Source organism: Pyxicephalus adspersus, chromosome 2, assembly GCF_032062135.1.
Source record: "Pyxicephalus adspersus chromosome 2, UCB_Pads_2.0, whole genome shotgun sequence".
In the NCBI taxonomy this organism is placed as follows: domain Eukaryota; kingdom Metazoa; phylum Chordata; class Amphibia; order Anura; family Pyxicephalidae; genus Pyxicephalus; species Pyxicephalus adspersus.
The window spans coordinates 1,088,451-1,098,206 of NC_092859.1; the positions used below are offsets into that span (position 1 = coordinate 1,088,451).

At 40.5% G+C, this 9,756-nt stretch overlaps 1 protein-coding gene across 1 annotated transcript in view; it reads left to right on the plus strand.

Moving 5' to 3' along the window:
• The first annotated feature begins 273 nt into the window (after positions 1-273).
• Positions 274-9,756, plus strand: part of LOC140322654 (C-type lectin domain family 4 member G-like) — a 16,528-nt gene continuing 7,045 nt past the window's right edge. Inside the window, exons 1-4 of the mRNA XM_072399206.1 lie at positions 274-385; positions 3,731-3,808; positions 5,111-5,215; positions 6,483-6,524. Coding sequence (XP_072255307.1) covers positions 352-385; positions 3,731-3,808; positions 5,111-5,215; positions 6,483-6,524 — 259 coding nt within the window. The 5' untranslated portion in view covers positions 274-351. The remainder of the gene's footprint in view (positions 386-3,730; positions 3,809-5,110; positions 5,216-6,482; positions 6,525-9,756) is intronic.

Below are 9,756 nucleotides of genomic sequence, written 5' to 3' on the forward strand. Positions count from 1 at the left end.
ACATCAGAAATGGTTCAGAAAATATTATTTATAATAGAACACATTACAAGTAAGAATTTTACATTGTTGATTTTTTGTGCTTTTACCAACAGATTTTCTTAAATTTCTTCACAATTTTCATATTATTATTTTACTGTTCGGCTTTGGTACAAAAATACCTCCTCTGACATTCACAGCTTGTTGTAGAAACAAAAGATCATAAAACTGAATTACTGCTAATAATAGGCACTTACAAAAATGTATTTACTTTCATTTCCTGAAAGCTGGCTGTGATGTTGGGTGACTTCCTATCGTTCTGTACAGATCTGTGATTGGGACGCGGTGATTGTACGGGGCACCGTCTGCTGGGCCATGAGAAGAGCGGAAGAAATTGCAATGGACTCAGGTAATTCATAGATGTGATCCAGCAGTGGACATACCAATGGCTGCACAGGGGCCCTCTAAGACCTAGGGGCCCCTTTTGTCACTTGTATGTCGAGACTGGCCAGACTGTTGCATAGACTTGAAAGCATCTCAGTTCTTTAGCTGTTACTAATACAAAACTGCAAAATACATAGATGTATCTGGTCGTTGAATGGGGGGGGGGGGTAAAATGCTGTATCACACAGGACCCCTAGTCTGTCACTTTTACTTTTGTACTTTGGGAGTGTCTTGGATTCTGTCAGTGTATTATTTATCCTATAGTGTTTTTAACACACTTGTACCACAATGTAATTTTTATTTTTATGGAACCTGACAAGACCCAACCTAGCAAGTCTAAGGTTATCCTAAAATGTCTTCCCAATAACAATTTACTCTATAAAGTTGCTTCTGGATAGAAATTTCACATTTTCATTTAAATACAAAGAATTGGCCACAAATATAGATGTAAAGAACGCGGTTTTATCCCATGTGGGTTCCAACCTCCATTGTTTAATGTTTGCTATTTCCACAAGCTCATGCAGAGATTAGAGAACAAATTTGCAAAGATTCTCTTTCTTCAGGAAATGTTCCAAGGTTATTTTCTCTTAGGATAGAATGTACTTCAAGTATTAAGTCTGTAAAGAATCATTCACAGAAAACACCTTAATGTCATTCTCTCCCACAAGTGAAAGATTCATCTTCCAGAGACTTGAAAGGTGACAAAAACATCCGGTTGAACTAAGCTCTTCAGAAACCAAACACAACTTTCTACCCACACATCCCGATAGGAACAAATAATTGTTTGTGTTTTGGAAATATTCAGCTGATGGTAAAATCATTTTAGCCGAAATCGCTTGGTTTTCATTGAATTTGTCATTCTTGTTGTCCATGATGTTAGGAGACGTATATCTGTCCGATCTCTCGGAGGCAATATAACGCCCTGCTTGTTCTCTCCAGTCGCCAGTTGTCTATTGTAGAGTTAAGCTGGGCGGATATGCTAATGCGGATATTTGTTGGATTTACTTATGTGATTGTACGCTGCCTGGACTGACCTTTGCCTGTGACCTCGGCTCTGCCGTGTCCTTACCCGTGGATACCTCATCTGTTGGATGGATTACCTGCGTATGACCTCTGGCTCTGTATTCTGGACTTTACTGGACTTAATCATCTGTGGGCTGCTGGTCCTCTGTCAGTCCTTCCCTGGACATCATTACTTTGGGACGGTGCATTTAGCCTCCACCGGGTGAGCTGAGGATTGCTATAGGTGAAGAGTGCGGACTTGGATTGGATGACTGGCATTTGGTGGGCACTGGTGGTGGACGGGGGCCCCACACAATATATAAACAGCTGGACATTTCTCATTCATGGTGGTAATTCCTAACATTCCTAATGAAGGTTCTATTCCAGTGGGGAATTGAGTGGACTCTGAGAATGTTTGATCACATTTACTAGTTGTGTAATATCACTAGCAAAGCCAGAAACAAGAAGAATTTGTATGTATATTTTCAAACTTCCTGTAACAGGCAAAACTCTTTTGCATAAGCAAACATTATAGGGGTGGGGATATAACATAGAATTCAGCTGGGGTTGCTTATAATGGTCACCTATACAAACTTACAAATGCTTGATCAGCCAGGTCATTATTGTAGAAAGGGACAGGTGATGACTTACCTGCCTGACCGCTCCCGGTGTCTGGTAATCACGGATTTCCTTGCATGTTCCAGGGATTACTGAATTCCCACGCCCCTGCACAAGATATCATCATCGCCACACATCTCCAAGGAGAAGAGAAGGAAAAGGGCTCACCTTGTAATAAAATACAGATAGTCGTGAGACTTTAGTTCAACTGTTGCTGTCACAGCATGAGAAGTGATAAATTGGTTTGTCTTTGACTTGAAGTTCAACAACATGTCCATAGAAGATTACCCTGGGTGAAAACGTTCTGTACAAGCACTTCTGTGTGAATGTTATTGATCGCCTGCATCATATAAGTTAGGAGTCTCATCTTGTAGAAATATGGAAGATGCCAATGGTGACTTGTCCTTAATTGTGTAAATTTGGTAAATATTAATAATAATACTGATTAATGTAATGGGATGTTGTCAGTGAGATGTTATATTTGTTCACCATCTTGAATATTCACTATCTTGAAAATTTATAATGGAATCAGAAGAATTTCAGATTCATTCACTTTAATTCACCCAAATATATGAATAGTCTACTTTCCAAAAAGCACCAACTAAGACATTCGTAGCTCTCACCCAGTAAAATGAAGAATGAGCTCCAGGTTTGGTTCTGATTCTTCGTTTCCTTTTTCCCACCAAAACCAACAGGACAAAGCTGTTCCACTTCTCAATATGGCGTGTGTATGTTCAGGTGCTACTATGTAATCCTCTATGCAGTCAGTCTGGGTGGGGGAAGGCAAGTCGCTTTCCCTTTTCCCACCCTGGCACAATACCTTGGTCTTGGCCAGAAGGATACAGATGAAAAAATCCGGTGGCCTTCTGGCCTGTCAGGGATAGAATGGCCTCCCATTCCATGAAATAATCCTGCCCATCCACTGGAATTCAACATTACATAGGCATGACATCCCGTACGGAACGAGGAACATTCATAGTCAGTAAGTACCTGACTATCTGATTCAGCACAGTGCAAAGTCAAGGAGCTTGGGACTTTTTGCCCCAGGTATTCTTGATGAAGCCAAAGGAGGAGACAAGCAAACATGTCAGCTGGAAAAACGTGGATATCGGTGACGTCCTTCATACTTGATTTACATGTTAGAAGCCACACTGGATTTGATGGTGGGACCAGTAAACTTTTTCAGATGCCATGCAGCAAGTGTAACAACACTCCCACCAAACACCCTACCCCTAGATTTATTCTTTTCATAAAAATGAATTCATACCAATCCTAATATTGGCTAACGAGCCATTGATGTTATTTTACAAGACAAAAGAACAGCCAAAACATGAGAAAACTGGGAATTTTCTAAGCAAAAATATAGAAAATAATTTGCGATTGGTCAGGAAGTAACATTGCAGTGTTAAGTTTTATGTAACATTGAGGTGAAAATTTGCCATTTTATTCAAAAACAGAAATGCAAAGATCATAGAAATGTATTGAATGGCCCCACACGGCCTCAGATATGGGCTAAGGAAGCCATTGCTACGTGCTGGAACTTGCTGTTGTAAAAGGAAAAATAAAAATACGAGAAAACAAATGACACCAATGGCCAGCCATGATGCATCGTTGGTAGTTTTAGAATTGCGTCTTCCTCTACAGTTTGCCAATATTATTTATTAATGTTGGGTTTTGTGTTTGTCTGTAGGGATATTTCAGGAAAATGTTTATACAAATTCCACTGATTTCAGAACACAGAGGACAGACAATGGACAAAAAACCAAAGGTAAGGATTATGATTGTCTACTTCAATGATGCATGGCTTTTGTTTTATGATATTTGCATTGTTCTACTTTCAATGACCACCTACCATTGTTGTCCAGAACAAGGGGGGACAAATAGCTGTCGAATTGAATAGTGAGAAATTCGACCTACACTAGTAACAGCATATAGAACAATAAATTCAATGTAGCGAGTAGCCACTTGTAGTAAATAAAGTTCACAATAGACTACCTGAGGAACCCAAGATACATTCATATATGGTAGGAGTGCCTCACAGTGTTGAAGTTTTAGTCCAATTTTTTTTAGACTTCATCGATTCCTCTTCCTATTTCTAGAAGCTCAGTGGTGGCACTGCTCAAACTCAGACCTGGGTCACTTCATAGCAATCTTTTAGACTTCTCACCCATCTATTGACCACAGCCAAACAAACTATAGCTAGCGCTTGGCTCTCCCCTGCATTATTTAGAGGTAAAGAAGTGCTGACAATGGAGAAGTGTTCAATAATACCATGTCCATATATTCAGCAGTCTGGTCTCCATGGGTGGATAAGTTCCTTTCATCTTCCTTTAATCACAGTCAGCTATCAATATGGCACCAAATAATAGGTAATCCGCGGATCACCGATTTTACCCCTCCACCCTCATTTTCCCAATCTGATGGGCCTCTCCCTTCTCATCTCCTTTTATCCTCACTTCCTCTTATCTTTGCATTTCTATCCACTTTCTGGAGCTCTTCTCTGCATCGCATGGTTCAGCACCTATTAGACCAATGACTATATAAAACCTGTAAATGAAATCCTCTCTCAGGGGGTTCCTCGGGTAAGGAGTACAACCTAAACACTTGGTTATTCCTTTAATGTCTTTTTTCTGTCTGATCCTCCATGTTAACTGCTGGAACCAAGAGACAGAGAGAAAGGAGGATGGGAGATGATGTACTAAAACTGTAATATTGTACCATTAGACTGCCTCTGACACCACGACTTCCCTACATTCGGTCAGTTGGAACCAACAACTTATATCTGGGCTATGTTGTATCCTCCTGGCCAAGATGCAGCTCAGGAAAGTGGTAAAAATATAATCCTTCTGTGTACAGGTGTTGCAGAATGGATTATAGACAGTCCTGTACTGGTTCTGGTCAGTGTAACCCATTATTGGGTGATGGTTAGTGGGAATGCCCGGTGAGACGCCTTTGTGTCTGCTGTCCTTCAGTCTCCAGCCATCATAAGTATTCAGAGAAATACAGAGATTCATCACCATCTGATACACCCAGGATCATTCACAACACTTTCTGTCTATTATTATTTCAGAACCTCAACAGAATCCACAAGGTTGGGTTACGATCACCCTGGTGGTTTTCCTAATCCTAATGTTTGTTATTGTGCTCATCTCCACAAGTCTCCTGTTTGTTTTCTGTAAGTATGACTGCTAGAATTATTATTATTATTATTTGTTCTCTTTGTCATTTATGTGAGTAAATATGAAATATTATCTTCGTCCAGATGGCCTTCACCCATCATTTATATTATAGGATATATACCACGTAATCATTGAACATGTGCGTTGTTCTGATTTCCTCCTAAAATGCAAAGTGCTGGGCACTCCTGTTCTATAGCCCCAATGCTGAATAGCTGCAGTTATGCTGTCACAGATCCCCAAGGACCAGGAGATCTGTACCCTCTTCTGTGTCACTTCTTATCCTCCTGCTTCAACACTGCCTATTCACTGTTTGCTTCTTTGTCTGAACCATGTGACACCCTGAGAGCTACCCCTTTACCCCAGTGCTCCAGGATATTGTGCAGACATGCTCCATCTACTGGTAGTAGGGTGAAAGCCACCCTGATCTGCAACACTCCCTCTGGTGGTTGGGTATGTCACCTGGTAGTCACATGGGTTTGCCCTGTCACATGACTTTTCCTATGTAAGGAACTGACTGACAATAAGATGTTGTCTGAACAATGAGTTTTGTCAGGCTTTGTTTCTAGGTTCCAGTTTGCATTTCCTAATCCTGAAACTTTAGTTTACCAGCTCTGACCTGACTATTCTCGATTTCTGCCTGCCCTGACCTTGACTTGTCTGACTACTCCTCTGCCACACTTGTACTACACTTTTACCAGCCCCTGCGTTACGGAGGTCACAACTCTGGAACAACCTCCTAAAGTCCATCACCCCTTACAGGGTGCACTGGTGAAGCCGGGAACCAATGCCTTGCACCCAATATACGTCCCTGCCAAGCGGATCGCTGACAGGGAGGGTCCACCACCCGCCTGTGATTACCATGACACTGTACAACAATTCTTGCTTCATCACAAAAGCACAGTCATAAAATGCTGAAGAAAAGCCAACGTTTCAGGGCTGTGTTGGAGGGAACCCAACAAAAAAGCAAGAAACCATTATTTTGCGTTACTGATGGCTTCGTGTTCTGTTTTCATGAGTTCTATACAATGCTGTCGGTGGTTGAACCTACCCCTATTATATGTTTGATTTTCTGTAAAGAGTACATTCCATCCATGGATATTTCTTCATAAAATAGATTGATAAAATATAAATGTAACTGCTCGTAAAGTGATAATTTTATCTAAATGTCACCTGCTACCCATCTGAATGAGATTTTATCATTTCTACAATCATCGTGTTCAGTAAAAATAATTCTCTTGTATCGTTTTCTGTCCCCCCATCCAGATTACAGTATTATGGAGGAGCAGTCCAGTCTGAAGAACAATGGTATTTCCATCTTCTTTATACAGCTGTTGTAGATTCAGTGAAAAGTAATCTTGTGAAAGTTTGTGGGGTGCAGGAAGAGGGAGGCGTGGTGGACACGGTCTCTGGTTCCATCAGCAGTTGTGGTTGTTGTAAAGGTTAAGAAAATATTTTTTCTTCTTGACTCGGAAAAGGGTAAAAGGTGAAGAAGAGAAGGCGTTGGGACCTTGAATGTTTATTTCAGCTATATGTACTGGTTCTATGTTGGGTCCATTGTTGGGTACTAATCCCTCTGGTGGCAGGGGCTAAACACATATCACAGATATTCCCTAAATGAAAGAAAAAGCCAAACTTGTAGTTTAGAGTGCAGAAAAAAAAGATTAATAAAATCCTATTAATTAGTAAAAAAATGTCTTCAAGGTTCCGTGCTTTATAATGTTTTTTTTGCCTTCCTCTGGATCGGCTATCCTTGTAGGGTTTTATCTGGTATTTGCTTCTTTCCTTAGAGGTTAAACTTGATGGATTTATATCTTTATTCAACCTGACCTACTATGAAACTATGTAATGTTTAAATGTCAATCTTCATAGGGGCGTGAAAAAAGATAAAGACAAGGTGTTGTGGACAAATAAAGCCAGAAGTATATTAAAGATTTAAATTAATGAAAGCAATGGCTCCAGTCACTAGTCAAGCCTCTTCAGGACCATTATTGCTGTACAAGAATTTGCTGTGATTAAGTCCCGATGAAGGTCATCTTTCCAGCCCCTGAATATGGCTGTCATGGGACTTTCCTTCCTATATTGTAAGAAGGGGTTTATAGCCCTATGTGTCCTCTGCAGGTTTGCTAGACCACCCAGCTTTGGAGAGCTTTATTAAATCAGTGTGCCCATTGGTAACAGAAATACTTTATTGGAGGGCAAAAGGGTAAATTGCCACATATTCCTAATCCAGACCCCCTAGGAGGGTAGCAAAAGAAAGAGTGTAATTTTAAAGCTTTTTCAAAACAAACTTCTTAAGTCAACTGGACAATTGGGTCAAATTCCTCCTTTTCATATTACCTGTGATCGAATCCATAAAACACACACATGTGGCCAGAACGTCATTGACACCTGACCATCACACCTATATGAGATTGTGTAATTTACCATTTGTGAGACCCGGCTCACAATCTGTATTTCAATTCATTCAGAAGGTGTTCAGTATGATTAAGGTCCAAGCTTCGTAAAGCCCACTTGGGTCCTGTTCACCAATCTGGAGAGACCATGAGCCTCATTTATTAAAGCTCTTTATGACTGAAAACGATAGACTATCATGAAATAACCTGGGTGATCCAGGAATTATTGTCCATGGTTCTCCTATGATATGGTCATCCATTCTTGGAGAGCTTGAATTAATTAAGCTAAATCAATTGAAAGCTTAACTCTCCAGTCTATATCTGCCATTCCTATCATGGGTACATGGAATCCAGGTAATGATCTTCAGTTTGGTATTGCAGGATATGTGATGGGTTGGTTGCAGATAACTTTACATGAAAAATCTCTAACTATAGTATATGAGAAGCATTCACTGGGATTGGTTGCCAATGTAGTATGGGGGGGGGCATACTGTTCACAGGACCAGAACTGCTATTTTCTTGAATACAATATATTTATAAATTATAGATTATATACCAGGTTATAAATTCAATATTTCTATTTTCAATTTCAACAGAAAGTTTTTGATCCAAATAGCATCTGCTCATCTGCTCAGCTTACCAAGTTGTATCTAACTCTACCTGGAAGAGCCGAGTGATAAGCACACAAACATATTCATTGTTTTAGACATCTTACATCGCTTTTCCCAGAATACGTACTCATGTCACTGTCCTTCAGAGCTCACAATCCGAGGTCCCTTCTATAGTCATATATGCAGTGCCAGAATAGCAGACAAGATAACAACAGATAGCTCAATATTAGGAATAATTGAGTAGTCAGTAGGGAACCAAAACTATAGGTCAGCAGCAAGAGTCATGGAGCAAGCCAAGAGGAGCAATGAATGCCAGAGTGTAATATCAAAGATTGAGGGAAGCAAGGTCAGGAGATGGAACACTCTCATGAAAACCCTGATGGATGGGATCCTCTTCTTCCCCTCCAACACAAGTAAAACTGATGACGCGGACAGGCAGAATGAGGGCCTGAGGGGACACAAATGCCAGGAACTGTAGGGGTGGTCTGAACTGAAGGGTTCATACAGGTTTGAATTCTTCCACTGAGCAAGAAGATATTAGATGTTGGCCAATGGTAAATAAACAGAAAGGGTAACCACAGATGCCAACTCCTTCCAGGAACAAGCCAGGGAGCCTTCCAAGGCCAACAGGCAGCAGAAAACATAGACAAGTGGATGGGCCAAGGTCAGTAACTTGGAATCAGTGCAGTACAAAAGAGATATCAGAAGCTGGTCAGATGAGCGGGTGGGGGTAGACTATCTGGGGTGAAAGAAACTCAGTGGGATAGTCTAAAGCAGTGTTTTTTGTAACGTGGGAGAATTTCAGATCTTCACGAGACCCCTTCTATAATTACTATAGTATATCCATAGCTAACAGTATAATTGTGTGGTGGCCAATGGAAAGAATTCGTCTTACATTGCTAACCAGTGGAAGAAGGTCACCTTTACAGATAGCCAAAAATATATTCGACCCAAGAGTCACAAGCTGCTTGTTGCTCAAGGAACCCCCAGCAACCTCTGGAGGAAGCCTGGCTGAGAAATACTGGTGCAGTAACATAAGCCATGACACCCCAAAGTGTTCAAAGTTACAGGTCAGGTAGTGAACAGCTGAAGACCAAGAAGCAGTGGGATCCTGAACCTTAGTGCCAGTATGGCTAACAAGCACATGTGTGTTTTCCATGGAGTGTGCCGATTGCATGGATACACAAGCCAAAGTATTGCATGCATAGGTACTCAAGCCAACTGGCTAACACTTCTTTTCTTGCAGATATCCAGGCACAAAGTGAAGAATGTATGATCAGACATCAGAATCCGGGACATTGTTAGCAAGATATTTATGGATAGATCAAAAATAGGAATAATTGAGTGGTCAGTAAGGAACCCAATCGGTTGGGAGGGCAATATATATATATATCAAATTATAAGCCTGGGTCAAAAACAAACAAGAAATACAAAATCAGTGAAAACTTGCAAAGGTTTCCAATATGAAAACAGTTTCACTATTTTTGTTTTTTAGATAAGAACTTAACAGAAGAAGTATCATATTTCAAGAAT